The 21,664-nt window shown below is 38.5% G+C and overlaps 1 protein-coding gene across 9 annotated transcripts in view; it reads right to left on the bottom strand.

Annotated features, from left to right (window-relative positions):
• Window positions 1–21,664, bottom strand: part of diaph2 (diaphanous-related formin 2) — a 382,480-nt gene that overhangs the window by 228,383 nt on the left and 132,433 nt on the right. For 6 of the 9 annotated variants that reach the window (XM_052574739.1, XM_052574744.1, XM_052574741.1 and 3 more), the window contains 6 exons: window positions 21,325–21,441; window positions 17,547–17,665; window positions 16,355–16,419; window positions 15,127–15,231; window positions 10,740–10,802; window positions 5,166–5,510 (listed from right to left, as the gene is read on the bottom strand). In XM_052574739.1, coding sequence (XP_052430699.1) covers window positions 5,166–5,510; window positions 10,740–10,802; window positions 15,127–15,231; window positions 16,355–16,419; window positions 17,547–17,665; window positions 21,325–21,441 — 814 coding nt within the window. The remainder of the gene's footprint in view (window positions 1–5,165; window positions 5,511–10,739; window positions 10,803–15,126; window positions 15,232–16,354; window positions 16,420–17,546; window positions 17,666–21,324; window positions 21,442–21,664) is intronic. The other 3 variants (XM_052574746.1, XM_052574748.1, XM_052574747.1) reach the window with 1 other exon arrangement.

Raw genomic sequence — 21,664 nt, 5'->3', positions numbered from 1 at the left:
TAAGAAATGTGATACATTTTTATCCAGGATTATTCGATGAATAGAACTTAAAATATATATATGTATAACAAGCAGTATTTTTCTTTTGGCAACAACATAAGTCTTTAAAGGATGAATTTTAATGAAATCAAAATGTACACTTTTTTTTAGTGCACATAGCATAGCTTTAGTGTAGCCACTGTGGGAAAAAAAGCGTAGTCTTTGTAATATTTAATAAAAATCTTCTCTGATGACATCAGATTGACAGCTTTGGCAACATAGTTTAGTTTTTGCTTGGGCATAATACCACTGATCAATTTAATTGCTGAATAAAAGTATGCATTTTTACAGACCTCATCCTTTTAATTGGTATTGTATGCAGTAGTGTATTTTTCAAACATTTCATGCCATAAGTGTTGAATTAAGTTAAAAACAACTTTTTTTTTAATTGTAGAATGCATTTCACAGTGTATGAATAATATACTGTACCTCTAATATGCTTCTTAAGGTAGCATCAGATAATTTAATTAGGACTTCCTCACAATTGATCAGTCTACTAATTACCCAGACAACCCAGCAACTTCACTGTGAAAATATGTTGTTTATATTGTAGAAAATATTTGCACATCTCTTGTGTGTGTTTCTGTTTATGTGTTGTATTAGAATCAGGATCAAAGTGATGTAAACTAGCGGAGAGAGGTGGCAGTTTAAATTATGTATTTTCTCCCTTACGGTTTACATATAGTAACCTCCTCCCCCTCATCATCTATGCCTCATTCTCTCCGCTTCATTATGGCTCTAGCATAAGGGAATTCAACTGTGCGACTCGTCACAGTCAAAGCCAACATGTGTGTATGCAGTAAATTAGGTATCAGCATGCTTAGAATTTGAAAGCTAAGACTTTAAAGCTTTTGTTGTCTTTTGCTGAGAGAAAATGGAAAGAACTCTCCGTACATATAAAACAGTCTCCAGTTTATGGAGCCAACATCTTTAGTAAAGTGTCTCCAAAGCACAGTAGCACCAGGACCAAGGAAATATTCTTGTAGTGCAAAATTACATTTTTAAAATTGACTACTCGGTGTCTGAAGAGAAATTCTTGACTTCTTTTTTTAAAGACAGACGGGAGGACAGAAAGACAGACAGACAGACAGACAGACAGACAGACAGACAGACAGACAGACAGACAGACAGACAGACAGACAGACAGACAGACAGACAGACAGACAGACAGACAGACAGACAGACAGACAGATAGATAGATAGATAGATAGATAGATAGATAGATAGATAGATAGATAGATAGATAGATAGATAGAGATCTGCATATTAAATAGGTAGATTTCACTGTCATCCTCTTAACGTCAGTATCAAACCTCAGTTTCTGTCACCCCAAGGTGTAATGCATCAATCTTTTTTTGCTTTATTCTTTTGCTCTGAAATCAACACATCATCATTCAAACCCAAAAGAAAAGAAAATGACGGGTTATGACTGGCACGAAATGACACTTGATAAGATATTCCTTCCTTAATCTCAGTGTACATTGTTGTTGTAATTTATATAATTGCAGCCCAACCAGTAGAAAACTATATCAAACAGTATGCACATACATATCACTGTTTTCAAGAAATCTGTGGGATATAATTAGAACCTTGATACAATTGCTGTGGAACTGTCAGCATCACTAAGAGTTACTAGATTTATGGATAAGAAACCATTTGTATTCGCTTTCATTTTAAATGAGATATGGTAATTTCCTCAGCCTCAATAATAATTGAAAGAAAATGATACAGTAGCAAAAGGAAATCCAAAGATGTGGTGAAATGCCTCTTGTTTATTCAATAAGCCCATTCTTGTATGAAGTGTTTTCGGAAATAAATCTGTAAATTGAATGTGGAACTGTTTGCTTTGAGTAGAATTCCCACCCCCTCTCTCTACAGAAATATAAGTGGTCTGCCTGTGCTTGAAAGTCTTACCTAGATAGCTTAATAAAATGATAATTTATTAATCTTATAATTTAATTTAATTTAATTTAATTTAATTTAATTTAATTTAATTTAATTTAATTTAATTTAATTCTTCATAATGTTCAGTAAGTTTTTTAGGATTCTGAATATGTACTAACGTGGTGAAACACTCTGGTAAAGATAACTGTAGACATTCAACTACATCCTGTTTAGTTGTTCATCTTGGCGCCTACTTTGCCACAAATTCTCAATGAAGATCCACATTACTGGACAGTATCAGATGACTTTTACAATCTCACGAAGTCCAAGTGGAAGAGTTAAAACACAGAGAGACTGACAGAGTGAGAAACGAACGGTCTCATTAGTGTGCTGCCTCATAAGGGCACTTGTGAAAAAAACGTGACTCTTCCAAACAGAGTAATTAGCACAAGGCTCAGCCAGGGTGACCTTGTTCTATACTGTAGCTTCCTCTCACCTTGGGCAGCTACACCCATCTCTGGGCAGAGAGTGAGCAGCTCCAAATGGTCTTAGCCGCAGATGCGAGCAATCATTTACTTTTCCATAAAGGAGTGCGGCTCCCCTGTGTGGGTGTTCTAACGGCTTGAGAAATTACATTACAGCACCTCCAGGCAACAATCTCCGATGTGTCTATTTGAAAGTCCGTTACATGCTTTAGGGAAAGATCGGGAGGAGTGCAGGTGCTGGAGTGTTTCCCGACTTTACTGCTGCCGGCTGCTTTCACTGTCTGACTGTTATCTTCCTCTGTTGTGAGAGATGGAGGGGTCTCCGGTGGGTGATTTAAAATAGCAAGAATCAAACTGATTAGCATTCTCATTTTCATCCTCTCTCACTTTCTCCATCACCTATCACCGTCACATCAGCATAATGACACCTGAGAGATCGAAGCATTACCATGCAGGACATCACCTTGTCCATGTCTGTCTGAGAGTATGAAAGACACAGCAATAAATCAATAAATAAGGTGCTATTATTAAAATCTTCAATATTTTACTATATATTAAACATTTTATTAGATCAGCTATTTTGCAAATGTTTCAAACGTGGCTAATCCTAACATTTATAACAAAATGTTTTGTTTTTTTTTGTACTCAAGTACTGTATTATAAAATGCACTGAACCCAACTTATTTATTCATTTTAGAATAATAATCATACTTTATGGCTACAGCCTATTAAGTTCAAAATAAAAACAAGCAAATAAAATAAATGTATTATTTATTTATTTATTATTATTATTATTATTATTATTATTATTTAATTAACTAATTACATACAGACACACTTATATCTGAATGTATGGGGTCAGTTAGTTAATTATTATTATTATTATTATTATTATTATTATTATTATTATTATTATTATTATTATTATTACTATTATTGTATTGTTCATTTTAAACAATATATTTACCGTAGGGGGAAAATAATGTTTCTACAAAAAAAAAAAGATCATGTGACACCAAAATCTAAAGTAATCCCTGCTGAAAATCCAGCTTTGTCATTTTAAAAATAAATTAAATGTGATTTATTTTAAAATAAGTATTATTTTAGATTGCAGTAATATAAAAATTCTTATCAAATAAATTTGTAACCACAAACATGTATTTTGACATAAGAAATTAATACAAAATAGAAAACATACAATATAATATTACTAACTGTAATTTGCTCTTTTTCCAAACCTCACAAAGCCAACTAGCCTGCTTAATATAAAAGCATTAATACAAAAATAAGGAGCGTTGCCCTTGGGGCTAAATGGATCCTACTTTGTGACTCGAGCTTTTTGAAGTGAAGTATCCCAGATTTATAATATACTATATATACTAATATAAATATACTAATTGAGTTTGTTACAAAGAGTTTGTTATATATATATATATATATATATATATATATATATATATATATATATATATATATATATATATATATATATATATATATACATTAGGGGTGGCACGGTTCACTGAAAAAAAACCCGAACCGTTCGGTTCACCACACCGTTCGGTTCAGCACGCGCTGGGACCACGGATCAACTTAAATCTGACAAAACATCTGTAATATGGTTTGTTATAAATAATACGTAAAACAAACATGGTTCAGCTAATATATGTTTCTGTTGATGAATCCACATTCTGGCTTCCCAGACGTTACAACAACAGCGATGAAAAACAAAAAAACAAAAATTTAAATAAAAAATAAAAACCTGGACAAACCATGCACTCTTGATCAATGCAGTATGCTGGAGTATGAGCAGTCATTTATTCCATCATCACCCCGGGGCTGACCTGAACCGCACACGTTAATATGTATTTAAACTAAACGCATTTAAGCTTTGCCAGTTTAAACATTTAAGAGCAAGAGGACGCGAGCATGCGTGCAGTGAGAAGATTTGTGCATGCACTCATCCAAAGCGTGCAAACCTGCACCTTAGATCGCGCGCAAATATTAAGCTCTCTTTGAAGTATTGTGTTTAAATGGACAAATTCTGAAAAAAATTATGTAAAAATTTAAGTATCCTATATATATATATATATATATATATATATATATATATATATATATATATATATATATATATATATATATATATATTGACTGAGTGTATCCTCTCTGTACTGACACATTAAGTAACTACAAGGTCGAGCAGGAGCATGAAAAATTAAAAAGTACAAATAAATTAATCCAGTTTTCAGACTGTTAAAATCCCCAAGGTGATGGCTAAATTAATGATTGAGAGTTAAAAGGAATATGATGTGAAGATGTTGACCCATAGAAATCACATTTAAATGCGATGGAGGATTATGCAACATTTTTTAATATATATATTTGTGTTTTGTTTCATTTTAACTCAAAAATATTTTCAATTATGACCAGAATGTGTGCGCAAGAGCACTTGAGTTAATGAATTAGTGTATGGCCTGATATCTTGAAAGGAAGGCAGAGTGGCGAGTCGTGAGTCTCATGGCTCAGCGCTCTTTTTAATAAGCTGCATGTACTCATAGGCTTTGGACCATCAACTCCCACTGAAAGAGTCACAGTCTCTCTTTCATCCTTTCTTCTTGTCCTCCTCTTACACGGTGGGAAGGCTAAATTACTGCCACTACTTGTAATTTACTGCTAACCTTGGAGTGTGTTAAGCAGTTCTCAGAACCTGTGTGTATTTAAACCATTAAGCTCTGGTGATGTTCACTGTCTTACCTTGGACCAGTTCACCCGCTTCATGACGCTCTCAGGTTTGTAGGTCTTCTTGGGCACCAGTCCATAAGGCAGCTGGACAACGAGTGGAGGAGCAGCCAAAGGCATTCCCGGAGGTGGGGGCGGGCCTCCTCCGGGAGGTGGAGGAGGTGGTGGAGGTCCGCAGCCGGGTGGAGGTGGAGGAGGTGGAGGTCCCAGAGATGCAGGACAAGGAGGAGGTGGAGGAGGTGGAATGCCTCCAATCGGTGGTGGTGGAGGAGGTGGAGGAGGTGGAGGAGGCGGTGGAGGTGCAAGTCCCCCTGGTGGTGGTGGAGGAACAGCACCAGCTGCTCCAGGTCCCGCCGCAACCTGAGAAGGGATTAAAACGTATCAGAGACAAGAAAAAGGCATCATAAGAGAGCACTGTGCCCCAAATATTCACCTTAACCACTCCCATTCAGCTACTACACCCAAAGGCACGTGCTTTTATAACCATTACATGTTTTATTTCATCAGAACTAGCGGGTGGGACAAGGGCAAAGGAGAGTGGAGGATAAAAGACAGTGTATTTACAGCAACTGAATTTTACATTTTAGAAGAGTGCATTAAAACAAGTCTAAAAATCTGAAAAAGTGAGCGAGAGGGGGAGAGATAGGGGTGGAGGGGCTCCTCGCATGCATTAGATAAGAGTTGATAAAAGCAGATGGATGACTTGGGGCCGCTGTGGCCTTCCCTCTGGGCACCGGCTCCCTCAGTAGCACTGAGCATCTGCTTGTCTAGCGCACAGAGCACCGCCTCCTGAGAGCCAAGTAGGGACCAGCGCTCAAAGGAGCCTGAGCCCACCGCCTCATCCTCTCACTGGGGAAACTGGGACACAGCAATTCCTGAGGGGCAGGTAGTCACATTGAATATGTAAATAAATAAATGGCAGGTCAGTCGATGTGACCGGTAGACTCTTCTGGAATGTGCACACCTGTCAAGTGTTTGGGCTCTCAGAGGAGCGATTTGACAAGTGCTGCACAAGCAGTAAAGTGAATGTGTACGAGTCTACATTTATATGTGATGGAACGGGTACTGGGTGGAGAATGAAGGTTTTTTTTTCATCCGGTGTATCCTGTAACACAGGTCCACAAGTAAGGCCGGGTTCCCACCGCAAGTTTCAGCAGAGCAGAAGCAGCGCGTTAGCAGCAGGTAGACAGAGCAGAAGCAGCGCGCGCCTATTTTGCTTTCACACCGGCAGCGGAGGTAGCGCGCAACTGAACAGCAGATTTTGGTCAGCGTGCTCTATAATGGGTACGTTCGCATTGCTTTATTTCCCATTTAAAATACATTTAAATAAAAAGACTAGGCAAGAAGCTTTTTTAATTAATCATTTAATTGTTACTTTTGTTGGATCTTTGTTTTGCTGTCTTTGTTTTCCGTGCAGTACGTGTTGTTGATAGAAGAAAGGCCATCGCGCAATATTTGTTATTAAGGAGACTAAAAAGACCCAGACTTTGGGTTCATCCCATTAACCGACGTAGGAGAGAACATAGTGCATATTACCATCTTGTCACTGGGTTTGTTTCCAATCAAATTTACCAAAAAACACCCTGAAAACCAATTTAATAAACGGTTTTAAATTATTTGTATTGTAAATGGTTCACAGCCTTGACTTCCTGCTCATCTTGAAATCAGCATTTACTTGTTTATTATATATGCATGTATCACCTGCTTTTGTTATTTGTGTGCTTATGTGTAATTTAGAAATTGTAAATAAATGGCTCCAATTGAATCAATTTTGAATCAAATATTGAGTTGTTTGCTTGTGTGCCAGCGAAAGCGTCAAAAACTCTATAAAATTAATTACCATCTGCAATAAGAGCCGCTGCAACTTCATCCCATGCTTTTTCCTTCTCCTGCAAGTCTTTATAAAGTACATTGTGTGGATCATAAAGAACTTGATATTTCTCAACTTCCACAATGAGACGAGTGTCGTCCATTGTTGTCTTTCCAGGTGCACTCTGAAGACCACCGCCTGTGACACCACGTGCTGTTGTTTATGATTGTTAGCACGACATCCGTTCTTCTGCCAATACATAGGCCTAGTTAAAAGAATAGGACAGCTACTAATAATAAATAAATCTCCAAGGCTAAGCTAGCAATATAAATTATTTAAAGTTGTTTTTGTATTTCGGCAAAAAAGTCTATTTTTGGATAGAACTGTAAGTACTTTAACAGATTTTGTAAAAAAAAAATATATATATATATATTAAAAATAAAATTATAATAAAAAATAGAAAAATATGTGGTTTTAAATATCATACATTTTTTATGTAATTTGCTAAGAACACAGTAGATATCATTAATGCAAATTTTGGGCAAATTTTCGTTTAAGTACATGTGTATTTTGGCCATGATCATGATCATTTTGGCCATGGTCACTTTATCTTCTATACATATTTCTTTATATTAATTTCCTTTTCGTAGCATACTCTAGTTCTTGTTAAAACACCCTAGATGTGCTTTTTTTGTGCAGTTAGAGCACTTTTTGTGTGAAATCATATTTATTTTGTCCATCAAAGGTGTACTTTCACTTTAACTGAGCGTCAGCAGCGCTGCAAAAATAGACCCAGCGCCGAAACGATCGCGGCACTGCTGCTTCTGCTCTGCTTCTGCAACGCTCTGCCGCGCAGCTTCTGCGTGCGGTGTGAACGTAACACTCATATCTAGAAATCGTTTTGGGGAGCAGAATGTGAGAAGCTGAAAAAATTTAATAAAATTCTATGAAAGAATACATGCCTTAAACTAAATGTTTTAATATAAGAACTTTTAATAATCTATGAATTATCAAGAAATATCAATTATTTAATATATTTAATTTAGTCTCTTTAAAAATAGTCTTATTTAATTTTGTCTGCAACTCCATTTGCCAATACGAATGTGTAATCTAAGGCAAATATGAGGAAGAGCAGGATCAATCAATCAATTAATAAAAAATAAATAAATAGGTGTTTGTCTTAATAATTATTATTATTGTTGGTGGTGGTGGTGTAGAGTTAAGTAGTCATTATTATAATTATTATTATTATGTATAAATTATTATTTAGTGTTATTATTATTATTATTGTTACATTTAATATTTAAAATTAAGATTTAAAATATTACATAACTATTACATAACTTTAGAAAAACAAAATAACCCATGATTTACCTAAGGTCAGGGAAGAGTTCATTGTGGACCCCACTGCAGGAAACGTTCAGTACACGGAAAACAAAATGCAGATAAAGCAGGTGAGATGAAGCTTAACTAGGTAGCATCAGGCATTATACAGCAACATAGTATAACCAATTTCTATGGGCCTTGTAGGATTCCTGTAAGCTTGGCTCACACACACACACACACACACACTTTAAAAGCCATTTCAGTTTCAGATTAGCAGTGGAGGATGAAAAAGCGACTGACACTGAGGGCATAACTCAAAAGAAACAAACATGGTGAAGTTTATGATGATCATCTGTTATTGTTTTTAAGACATAATGACATAAGCGTTCATTCGTTCCGTATGGAACATACTTAACTGTGATTACACCGAATGACAAGATGACAGTATCGATATTTGTTTGCGGATGAAATATGGAAAGCGCTTTGTGTAGACTGATTCATCTCGTTTAATCATAAACCATAACAGATGAGAGTAAACCATTAGACTTGATTAACATGTAAATTGCCTCTGTAATTTGCTAATAGATTGAGCATATGAATAGGATGCAGCCACCTGAACCTTTAACAGTAATGAGAAGAGTAATCGGTCCTGAACGCTCATGCAACTGGTGGCGGCAGGCAGTCGACCTCTCTGAACCATCCTCCAGATCCTTAACCTTGAGCCACATTAGACAGGGTTTTTAGCCAAATACCTGTTTCTTGTTCTTTATTTTTCTTCCCTACTTTCCTGGTACTGAAGATAACTGAAGTTCAAGCCATTATGGAGGAATCAGGGCTCAATTCATCCAGTAACTGATAAGACAGAGGGTGGTAAATGTCCTGACAAGTCAGCCTCGCTCTGCTCGCAACAGAATAAACAGGCATTTTGAATCACCGATAAAATGTGGCCAAGTCTCTTTAGCAACAAATGATATGCAAATGCTTCAATTAGAAGTCCCAATAGTCCAGATATGAGTTGACCTTTGGATGATTACAAACCATTTTTCTCTCTTTTTCTCCCTCCTTCATCTCTAAACTTACTTTGCGCCTCATTCTCATCACTGCTTAGTGAAAAAGTTTCTCATTTTCTAAAGCAATTCCCCTCTCTGCGCTCCAGCCTCAGTTCAGTTGATTAGGAGAATGATATGCGTCGAGCCACATTTTTATATGCATTACTGAGTGTTTGATTACACAATGCAGGCAGTGGATTGTTTATTAGAGGGGAAATTAAAAAGGTGTAGGAGCATCATGCAGGAAGCTGAGGTCCCTTGACGAGTACCCTGTCCCATGATTATGCATCTGTCAATCTCCGGCCCGTTGTGACCCATTTTCTCTTTTAAGTTTAATACAAGAGAATGGCAAGCAAATTAGCTGCTAAATTAGAGCACCGTCATTTCCGCATCGCTTTGTCCCTCTGTGGCAGCTCGTAGCAAACTGCAGACCCTCCAGCCACGGTTCTGGAATGCTAATCAGCATCCGGCACACAATTTTCTCTAGCCATACCCATTATTCCCTTTAAACAATATCCATTATTTGGACCAATTTTCTAACCAAAACCCATTTTACACGGGAAAAGGTTTCATTTAGGGCTCAGATCCCCCCCCCCCCCGTTTTCTTGTTGGCAATTTACCACCAAAAAGTCTGGTTTGATAAAGGTCTTAGCTGGCCACTGACCTGAATTTGCTGGCCATCTCCCATATCATTCAGTGACACTAATTAGCAATCAGCATGTCTGAATTATATCTATCTGTTATATATGGACAGGACAATATCAAGGAGAAAAGCATCCACTTACACTCTCAATGGGTGGGAGGGCACTCTGAGTAGAAACAGTCACAGTTTGGGTAATTAACTAGGGCTAACACACAATTAAACCATCCCAATCTCATCTGTGATGAGCAAGAGGCAAATTCAATTAGATTTGGTTACTACTGAGGGTTACAATACTCTAGTTAAATGGGAAGATGGGATTTCATTTTCCCTTCCAGCTGGAACTGGCTCTGGGAGTCTGTTCCTGTAGCTCATGTGGTAGAGAACGATGCTAGCAAACCTAAAAATAAGGGAACAGACAAGCTGCTTGCTTCATACACGTTCAAGCTTCTAAGAACTGGACGTTTTCACAGTATAGAGCTTGTGTTTGGCGAGATTCACCATCACAAGCTCTTTAGATGCTAGATATGTGGCAGGGATTATGGCCTAATTGTGTGGCATGCATTTGTAATGAATGATTGCACAGCATCTGCTGAGAGTCTTGAGACAATACAGAAAATCAAAGCTGTCGCTGATCAGTGAGTGGTAACAGCTTTGATCAACCTGTTAGAAGGTATAAAAAAATGCTGATTTTCAAAGATGTTAGCGGGTGGCTGCATTGAGCATGCTGGGAATGCAGAGGGAAGGGTTGCGAGAACACCCACCTTGCTGTTTCTTTCGCTGATGCTTTCCTCTGCCTTTCTTAGCTTGTCTCTCTCACTAGTCAACTGGACAGGTGAGGGTCAGACAGAGAGATACATAGACAGACAGAGCAATAGTAAGCCAAAGAGAGATTTCAGAGCTGGAAGAGGAGATTAAAGCACAAGCCAACTGCCAACTTTCTTGAAGGTCACATGGCAATAAAACTTGGGGACAGCAAGAAATTGGATGCAAGCAGCCTACTTGAACATTATCAAAGCACTGTGTTTGCCTACTAATGAAGTAATACAGGTTTCATTAGCGGTTGTGGTAAGCTTTACAGGAGTGAATTCAGAAATTAAGAACATCATTAAACACCCTGACACAGTTCCAGTTCCAGAAACAATTGAGCGCAACAGTGCCACCCACCTTTTCAGCGGACTTGGCTCCAAAACTTCTCTGCCCATAGAGATTGTTTGAAAGTCTTTATGAAAAAGTTAAAAGTGCTTTTTAGGAGTGGAATGAAAAAAAAAATTAAGGGTTTAAAAGACCATTAACAATTATCATTAACAATCAATTCCCCTATGAAGAAAATGTATATAATTTTACTTCTGGAACAGAATGTTGTGCACTATTGGCTTCAGTCATTTCCATGATGCTTTTTGTTCCAACATCGTCCATTTCAAAGGAAAGTTCGGAGCACAAGAGTCAAAAATGCAGTAAATTGCTTATAGTGCATCTTTTAGATTTGCTTCTAGAATCCTGTTCTTTCAAGTCTTTCCCATCATTTCACTGCCTTTTGAATGCTTTAAATTTAGTTCAAGCACTTAGATTCAGTGATGCTTTGTTCCTGCTTTGAACTTGCTATGAGCAGTCTCTTTAAAAAAAGAAAAAAGGGGAAAAATAACATCTTAACGGCCTCTTTTCCATTCAGAGAAAGCATACTCTACTTCCTCTAAAATACACTTACAGTACATGATGCAGTTTCCCCATACCGTATGTAGGATGGAATCAAATATTAAAGACGTGTAATGGAAAAGAAGATGGATACCTTCATGGCGGGGACAGTGGAAAACCTTTATCACATTTGAAATGCTGTCCTTGCTTGTAGTGTTTAGAAAGTTTTGTTGTTTTTATAGCTGTATTTATTTTTGACGATATGAAGGGCAGAACAGCAGCCAACACATTGAACACTGAAGAAGAACAGCAGCATCTTCGCATTCTTTGTGATCGTTTCCACAAAGAGAGACAGAAAGAGAGATGGCATACATGCACTGCATCTCAAACGAATCAGCCTGTAAAGGTGAATGGCTGAGCTGTGTCCCCTGATACTGACCATGGCAACAGCGCAGGGCACATTGCGACCAGCTCTATGATTTAAGCGAAGTGCTGTCCTTATCGGCATCATTACCGCCAGACTCCTTGCCAAATCCATCCCTGTAATGGCAATAAGACGCAGCTCCAGCCCTGCACTGCACCATAATGTTATGAGTCCCATGCTGGTACAGACAGCTGACCGCAGAGCTTTCTGAAACCTATCAGGTGCAGCAAAAGATTTCACCCTCAGTATTGCTTGGGTTCTGAATTATTAAGCAAGCTACCGTTCGATTCCACATATTTGACACTATTCCCTTCCTGTAGAATGTCCAAGAGATGAGGAACCCTGGAGAAATGTGTTGCACTTTGTTGCCCATAATGTGACGCAATTACCAACTGCAGTCAAATTAAGAAAGGGAAATATCAATCCACCACAAAATGAAAAGAGAGAATATGGTCACATGCTTATTTAAAACTGGGCTTGGCAGAACAACTGAGCAGGAGTCCTATAATAATGCATGCTCTCTCATTAACTCTTAAAAATACATGAAATGAAAGTGCAAAGCTCTTTTATTATTTTATTTTTTCGATTTCCCATTCAGACTGTCCGGAATTTTTCTGTACCACAGCTTTGATGAGCTCATCCGACTATTATTTTTGCATGAGCTGTTGCGTTGGTTCCTCTGAATAATGTCTATCTTCAATTAACTGTTAAAGGCAAATCTGTTGATAAGCATGTCTTTAGTGTCATCTCTTTGTTGTCCTTTAAACCTCGGTCACCCAAATGGTAGAAAATAATGTGAAAATGTCTGACAGCCATGCTTTATTTTTTAGTTCACAACTTTTGAAATGTACATCATAACACAACCTACCAAGGCTTATTTTAGAGACAGTGTTATTTCGAGATTTGTTATTTTGAAATCTAATACAATTCAATTTAAATTACATTTTGACACTTCAATGTGTTTAGAAACCAAGTTTTTCTTTCCATCTGAAACAGACGACCAAGGAACAACAAGTTAGCAAGTGGGTTCAAATGTGGGTGAGCCTAGTCAGTTTTCACGGTGATGTGTTGTGCACCCACCACCTGACAACACTGTGAAACTGTAGTGGGAGAAGAGTTTTACACCTGCTGTCTAATAAAGGGTACAATTTGTCAGCTTTGCGCATGACAACCTATGAGTTTATATCCTTTTCAGATGTGCCAAAACACCCACGGGATATGTGCAAGACTCTCATGCTAATACCCTGGTGCTTCTTTAGCGAGCGCATTATATGTTCTCTACCAGAAGCACCAGAAGTCTGTTGATGTGAGAACGTTCCGGAGCCAAAGCGTTCAACATGCCATCAGAGCGCACATTTGGAAAGAGTATGCGTCTCCAGGGCTCCAATTCGCTCCTCTACCTGTTAATGTGCTGGAGATGACTGAGCTTCAAGGAGAAGGAGATCGCCTTGAGGTAAGACTGAAGGACACCCAGGGAAAACAACAGCCGAATGACACTGCTGTCCAGGAAAGCAAAGCAGGAGAGAGCAGGTGAGCAGTCATTAACAGGGTTGCGGTGTCCGTGAGGAGGGACACATTGGGTGTGCGCAATATGGCACGGCATGAATGAGTGTAGAAAAGGAGGGATGATGGTGACTGATGAGGAGCAGAGCGAAGAGAGGCCTGGGCTCATGAATATGTGTAGGAGTTGAGAAAGTGATGGACGAGGCAGATGGAGGAAAGGAGGGAGGCAGAGTGGGTAACGTGCTGTGATTCGGCTCTCGGGGCAGATGAAGTGCAGGGGTGAGGACTGCACACAAATGAAGTGTCAGGCTCAGAGACGCTCCGCTTTGCACGGGGAGTAACCCATTCCAGCTCCGCCTCCACTAATGTGCCCATTTGGTAAATCTGTGAGGATGAATGGTGCTCCAAGCTGCCAGGGTCCTTAATGACAGCAACTCATCTAGGTTTGAAGGTGGGGAGATTCTTGTTGGGAGAAGCTGGGGGCAATAGGGCTTAGAAATGCTGAGAGGTAAGTAAACAGAAAGACAAAGTGCTGGCTTTTCCGACCGCAATATATTTAGTTTCTGGAAAACTATTTACGCCGTGGATGGCGCTTCACAAATGGTGATTTTTTTTTTCTTCCTCCTATTAAACTCCATAAGCTAGCAAGCAAGCTACTTCTTTTGTCCCAAGGCAGCACTAAAATCTAAAATGTTTCAAATTGGGTTTGGTAGGAAATAGCAGTCATTTTGTGGGAGAAGGACTAAGGGTTTTTCTTGACAGGAACGATGATGTGAGAGCCAAAGACGTAACGCAATCCCTCAAAGCATTGATACAATAGCTAGGAACAGGCTGCGATGGAGCAATTGAGAAAAATCTAATCCAACAATTTGAGGGGGAGATTGGCCCTTTATTAAATCATACAATCCCCCAAGTCTTAAAATACCCACTTAGAGCACCACTGCATTCACGATAAAAGATAAAAAGGTTTCAACTTGACCAAATTAACAGAGTCTCTCCCTTCGCCACCACATTAGAAGTTGCATTACCATTTGAAGCAGACAGAGAAAAACCGCTTCATATGACCTCACAACACAGAAAATAAGTACTAGTGATCCTAATGTGCTAGTATAGCTCATTTTCAGGATATTTGATGAGCTGAGCGTCAAGTAGGTTTTATGATGGAGACAAATAATTTAATCCCTAGTAGTCTAATAGCCATTGGAGAATAGTCTGGATAAAGTAGGCGTTTTGCTTCACGGATCTGTAGGACAAAGGGCTTTTCTAAGGCAATATGAACTACAAAGCTCTCGTGAGGAAAGATAAGAGAAACCTCAGTGGATTTGAAGCCTCTGAGAGTACAACAAACCACAGATCTGTTCTGTGGTATAATCAGTGCCAATGGAGGGGTAAACTATGCATGTTAAAGGTGAACACATGGGGCAAGGCAACGGCGGTAGCTTCCATTAGCGTTAACCTGTGTGTGATAACCTAGGGTAGAGAGCGCAGAGCAGCTGAATGGGTCACACCTATGGGGCTGCTCGTGAACCTAAAGTGGTTATGAGAGGGAGCATAGTCTGTACAGTGGGTTATGGTGCAGCTGTTGTTACCTGGGCCTGCAGGGTGTTGATCTTAGACTCTAGCTCCTTGATTTTCTCCTCCTGCTTCTGCAGTTCGGCTTTTGCATCCTGTCGTGCGCTGAACTCCTCGTCGAACTGAACACAATAACACAAATACAAAAACATTTGACATAACCATGCAGAGTCCATCAACCACAGGACACATCAACACATTCAGCACGTCTCTCCACCTTAACTTTCATCACCATCTTGATCAAGGATCCTTGAAACTATTCTGAATATGTTGTATATATTTTGTATTTTTATTTGCTTTCCATAAAATTATTAGGCAACACATCTGTTTTCAACATTGATAGAAACAATATAAAATGTTTCCTAAGCACCAAAACAGCATATTAGAATGAGTTTTGAAGGGTCATTTGACACTGAAGACTGGAGTAATGGCTGCTAAAAACTAGGTTGCCATTACATTCATAAATGACTTTTTAAAATGCGTTACAGTAGAAACATTGTTTTGAATTGTAATAATAGTTCACAATATAACTGTTTTCACTCATTTAATTTTTGATTAAATAAATGCAACCTTGATGAGCATGAGGGACTTTTTTAAAAAAAAAAATTTAAAAAATCACTTAAAAAAGCACTAACTTTTAAACGGATGACAGTGTGCATATAAATATTAGATGGATCATATTCTATTAAACAGATATGCATGTATAAAACATGATACACAGATGCAATCTACTGCAAACACGCAGTTGGTTAGTAAGACCCAGTGTTTTCAGCTACCCAGTAATATTTGTTCTACAGTACTTTGCCTTTAAGCCGCAAGCGTCAGATATCTGGCTGACATTTGGCAGAGTTGGGCAGGAAGCTGAGCATAAGCATGGATACACTCTCAAACCATTGTGGGATACAGCTCTTGGCTTCACTGACAACACCAGCAAGTGTTAGCATCCTTGTGAACCTCCAGAGGAAATGTTTCAACTAAAGAAATTACTATATTGTTCATTGAGGCATTTAACACTATTTGAAATGGTGCCTGTAAATAGTGTTCCCAGTATGGCACAAACAAGCTTGCAGATTGGAGCATCAGCATTGATTCCGCTTGCACTGATACAGATCATGTTGCTCTGCTGCCAGCTATTGATCCGACGAGAACAATCAATGTGCTGTCTCACCGCTCATGAGAGAAAATTTGGTGACAGCAGCCTGGTTGCATACCAATAGCGGCCCCCAGGGTGATTAATAAACTCACCTTTTTGGAGAAATCAGCTGCTCTCTGCTCGCTCTCTTCCACTTTGGCTTTATCCACACACTGATCTGTCATACACCAACAGTCGGGGACATGAAAACACACAAGTATATGTAAATTACAAGGTGCATTGTTAACAAGATGCTTAAGATTCCACATCAGAGACCGAATGAAGGCAATCTAAAGAACAAAAGACCGAACAGAATAAAATGAACCTGTCAGTGTCTGATTCGCCCCTCCCCTCTGGAGATTTGTATTATGTTCTGGAGGTTTGAGATGTAAATTTAAAAACGGCGCTCCACAAAATCTGTTTTCAACTCATTAAAGTAAGGGAAGAAGTGAGAAAATCGAACATTTTTGTTTGTTTCTGCAGATGGGTCTGAAACTTTTAATGAGCCTTTGTTGGCAAGTTACGAAAGTGTTAGTGACAAAACACAAAAGAGGGGCAAAGACGGGAAGAAAAGAGGGCAAAAATTTACATCACCCTTATTTTATTAATTCCTTGTGTGTCAAAGAACTTGCATGACAAAACAACTGGCAACAAATGCTTTCCCAAACAGCATTTAATCAAATGAAAAAAGTCCAGGACTGTAGATATAACCGGTAGAGATGAAGTTGTGTTGCGTTTATAAGACATGACATGCCAGCCAGGTTTTGCAGATAATGCTTTATTTATGCATAATGAGTGTACCTTATCTTACGTGTCAGGTGAGTGCAGGTGTTTCAGACAAGGCTCTCATGGGGACCGGGGAATGATAATTAGATCTACTCCAGGAAATCACAAACTTTTTATCAACAGCAGTTGCACCTCCCTCAGTGCAGCGTGATTTCACAGTTATGTTAAACAGAATTGAGTGTGAACCAGTGCAGGATTGTTATAATCATGCTCCAGACATCCTATTAAACCCCAAAAATCTTTCTGCCGGATTTCATTGAAGTGATATAACTCAATACTGCTCTCTCCCTTTTACCTAAACCTGCTTACCGAAACCTGAAACTCCTTTTTATTCATTCCGAAATGTTCTGGCCACTTTAACAAATGGCCATACAGTTCAAGACAGAATTGAATAGTCGGGAAAACTGAGCTGTAACAAGGAATAATAAGTTAAAAGGATCTGCGCTGAGGTCTAGTGTGGCGTTCAACGCAAAGAAGTTTCCTTCAAGACCCAGGAGACTTAATCTCAATGAGACCTACCAATGAGATGACTGAAGTCCACATCCAGTCGCTCCCTGTAGGCGAAATCAGGGTCCATCCCACTGCGGTGCAGGACGATCTGGGACACACACTCCTCAATCACCTTGTAATACTGAGGCCTGTAATAAAAAGCACGAGTGCAGCGAGAGTGAAGGGGCAGAGTATGACAAGAGACAAAGCCGTTAACTTCATATAAAATACCGCCTTGTGCATTCCTGCGAGGACAGCTCTTCATAAATCATCTGGTAAGACATATCTTTTAATGGTATTTCACGGCATTGAATTAAGGCTTCCTTCGGTACATAATGAAATCACTAACGGCAAAGTGTGCAGCCGGAGAGCGCTTGGGTGACTTTGTCCATTCAAGGTGAAGACAAACTGACATCCGGGCCTGCATGGTTCCCTCTCTAATTTGCAATCATCTTTGGCAATTAAGGGCAGCAATAAAACCTGAGACGCAAATCTAATCAGTGTAATCTGTGTAATTAGTCGCACAATGGCAGGGAAAACACGGCCTTGTGTTTGGAGGGGTGACGATGACGGGACGGGGAGTAAATGGGTCTGGGACTAGACACTGCCACGGCGCTTAGTGTGTGACCTTTTCCAAGTTATATTACCAAATTTAATTGCGAGTGACATTTAACAAATACAATGTCGACTTAAGCCGAGCTCCGTAGTGGCAAATAATTATGTTCCAAGCATGACCTTGAATGTCTCATGTAGGTATTCAATTTTCCTTCCAGAAATGTGTCGTCCCCTTCTCCCGGCTTCTCGACACAAAACAAGCTTTCGAATTCTAATGAACGAGCATGACTTTAAAAATGTCTCTGTGCTAACTAATTACACCACAACTCATAGCTAAAGCCACTTAATTCTACAGCATTACATTTTTTAATCTCCTAACATTCTTGTTTGATAAACAATATTTGCAGGGGAATATAGATAAGCTAATGGATTAATGGCAGAGTCTGTTGACCCAAAGTAATGAATTACGCAACAGGTGTGTGTTTGCACTTAACGTTTTCTTATGATCTATATTTCAGTTTTATTTGCTGCTATTATGGTCTGTGTGGAATAAAGAAAAACAAGATAAATTCAGCCACAAAGGGTGACACATTAAATATTGTAGGTAATAATACACAAATAAATAAATAAATAAATAAATAAATTAATTAATTAATAAAATAATAATAATAATAATATGCAAGCATTCAGATGTTTCATAATCATTGCTGTTAATGTTAACTACAACTGTAATTATTAAAGTAGTTTTCATTAACTTAAATAATCCCAAATATTAGATGGGGAAAAATACTTATTGTACTTCAGTTAGTTACAAAGGCAACAAATATTTATGAAATCAAAATATTTATAAAAAAAAAGTACAAAAGCACATAAGTTATTAAAACAGTTTTTATTAGCTGGAATTAAGCCAAAACAAAATATGAATATTTGATTGGGTGGGGGGATACTTCTAAAACAGACAGCATTCGATGCTGTTGTAAATACACTAGTACAAACATACACCTTTGCTTACTTCTGTGTGTGGCTCGGGAACCACTTTGTTGGAGCCACAACTTTTTCTGAGGAACTACATTTTTTGGTGGAAGAATACTGTTTTTATTTACATCATTACACTTTATTTGTTCCGTTTTATTCTGTGAAACCTTACTACATTTATGGAATAACCATAATTGGATGTCTCTCCAAGCTCAATGACAAATAACGTGCACAAATAACATACACAAATAATCATATTCATACAATTTGCCAATTCGAGGCCTTGTTGTAAGAGACATGGCAGCGATGTGTAATAAGCATGCAGAGGGGGCGGACGGGGTGGCTGGAACTGATAGGGCTGAGAGTGTCACCGAGCCCGGCTTAGTGGCAAGGCCCGCAGCTTCCACCTGTCACTGATGTACACCATTTCATTATCTCAATAAGCTGCCCTATTTTCTCAACATCCTGGCTACCACCACTGCCGCATGCTGGATAGAACCGGGAAGGAGACGACTGACCCAGAACTGTCACACCCCACATATCCTTCCTTCTCTCGCAGTCTGGCACCTTGACTGTCTGCCTCTCATCTCCCATCCAACCCCTGCTCCACACTGCCCATCTAATCTTCACATCAGTCACAGCCAAAAGTAGAAGATGTGTTCCATATACTCTCCCTCTGATCTACCTTCTATGAGATAGTCTTAGAGAGTTATTGCCCAACATCTTCCTTTCGCTGCTCTAAAAAGAAGTAAAAAGGAAGGCTGGTGGACTGAAGGACATTGGTAACGGTTAGTAAATTGTTCTGTTTATTTTATTTCATTTTAAAACAGGTTATGAAACAAATTGAGGGAGAACTTTCCATACAAATAACCAAGGACGGAGTTGAGGGCACAGAGTTGAATGATGATAAAGGTGCCAGGTTGTTTTCCTGGAATTAAAGAATGGCTTTAAATCAAACATTGCGATCTATTGGCACGGACAGCTCTCCTTTATTGCTGGCTTTGATCACTGGAGTACCTCCCAACACCTATGAACAAGAATGACGTTGTCGACTGATTCGTCCTGAAGTAGAGAGATGCCACCAGCCTATTCCTCCCTCCCTCTCCTCGGAGACTCGGCCATCAAAGCGCACACTGATCTCAAGGGATCCCTTTAATCTAAAATTATAGCCATACAATTTCCCAACCAGCCAATCCAATCTACATAAAACATCTCACCAGGTTCAATAACCAACCAAAGATGTCAGTGATGAGAAGTTTATAGAGTGACCATGTAATGCAGATGCATTTGAGACAAACAAACAAAACTTTGTCCATCTTTCAAATCAAAATGTCATTGCTCAAACATCGCTCTTAGCAATGGATTATGTATTTTATATCAGATATTTCTCGTAAAAAGGTCTAAATGGGAAAAATAACATAAAGCTAAATAATTGAGTTGATATTAAAAGTTTTTGCTTTTTTTGTGGGATTACTAGGGCATTTTTCTCAAGAGAAAAATCTAAAAGGCAGGAGACTTCATTTTCTCGTCAGTTAATCTCATTGGCGTCTAAAAGAAACAATTGGAGACGTTAAAGAGATTCCATTTGTTATTTTTCCTTCCTATGGGAGAGAGTCTTTAATAAGTGCATGCATTTTTAATCAGCGTTTGAAGTGATCCTGTTTTCTGCTGACAGAGTTACAGACACAAGGGCGGGAGAGATGGCACTGAAGGAGAATCTGCCATACTACTTGCTTAATGTGTTTTCTATTTCTCGCTTCTTCCAACAAGCCTGGCGATACATAATTCATGGCTCAAAGTGAGCTGCAACATGTCCATGGTAAATTCCCTCCCTTTCATCGCTTGGCTATTCCATCTTTATTAAATATTTTACCTCAGCAACAGGTCTGATGCAACAGTGAACAGAAATGATCAGTATAATTTATTCCCTTTCTAACAGACACACAAACATGCAAAATTACTCTCTCTTTAAAATAAATAATCAAGACATAGTTAAACAGCAAAAATCGACTAAAATCTTTATGAGTAATTTTGTATTGTTACAATGGTACAGCTATTCAACACAATAAAGTTATTAATTATTATTAATTACATAAGAAAAAAAATCCCAAATTAAATGTTATTTATTTCCATTTGTTTTTAATTATAATCTGTGGATTTTCATACTCAAGAATGCTTGTTGAGTCAACAGAAATTAAGAAAACTGTTAATAAACAGGTGCAATCTTGTTACATTACATTATGGAATGTAATTAAGAAAAAAATATGATAGCACTCACCTGATATAATAATCATTCCTGATGAGCAGCAGGTGCTGGAGGACGGATAGGAAGTATGGTTCTGAGGCCGTGTCTTTCACCATGTTGGACAGGAGATGGTACACCTCACCCATATCAGTTCATAGATGGTTAAGGACACAACTGCACACTGCTTGTCATGTAGTAAGACAATCTTAATCTAAACATCCCATTTCTATACTACATATACAATTTGTAGTATAGATTTGTTCCTGTGGCTCAATGGTAGAGCATTGCATTAGCAAGCGCAAAAGGTTGTGGGTTTGATTCCCAGGGGAACACGTTATGTAAAAAAATAATAAATAAATGTTAGGCTGAATGT

This window comes from Carassius gibelio, chromosome B14 (assembly GCF_023724105.1).
Source record: "Carassius gibelio isolate Cgi1373 ecotype wild population from Czech Republic chromosome B14, carGib1.2-hapl.c, whole genome shotgun sequence".
NCBI classification, from domain to species: domain Eukaryota; kingdom Metazoa; phylum Chordata; class Actinopteri; order Cypriniformes; family Cyprinidae; genus Carassius; species Carassius gibelio.
Note: the sequence above shows the minus strand (reverse complement) of the source record. Positions and strands in the feature narration are given on the sequence as shown.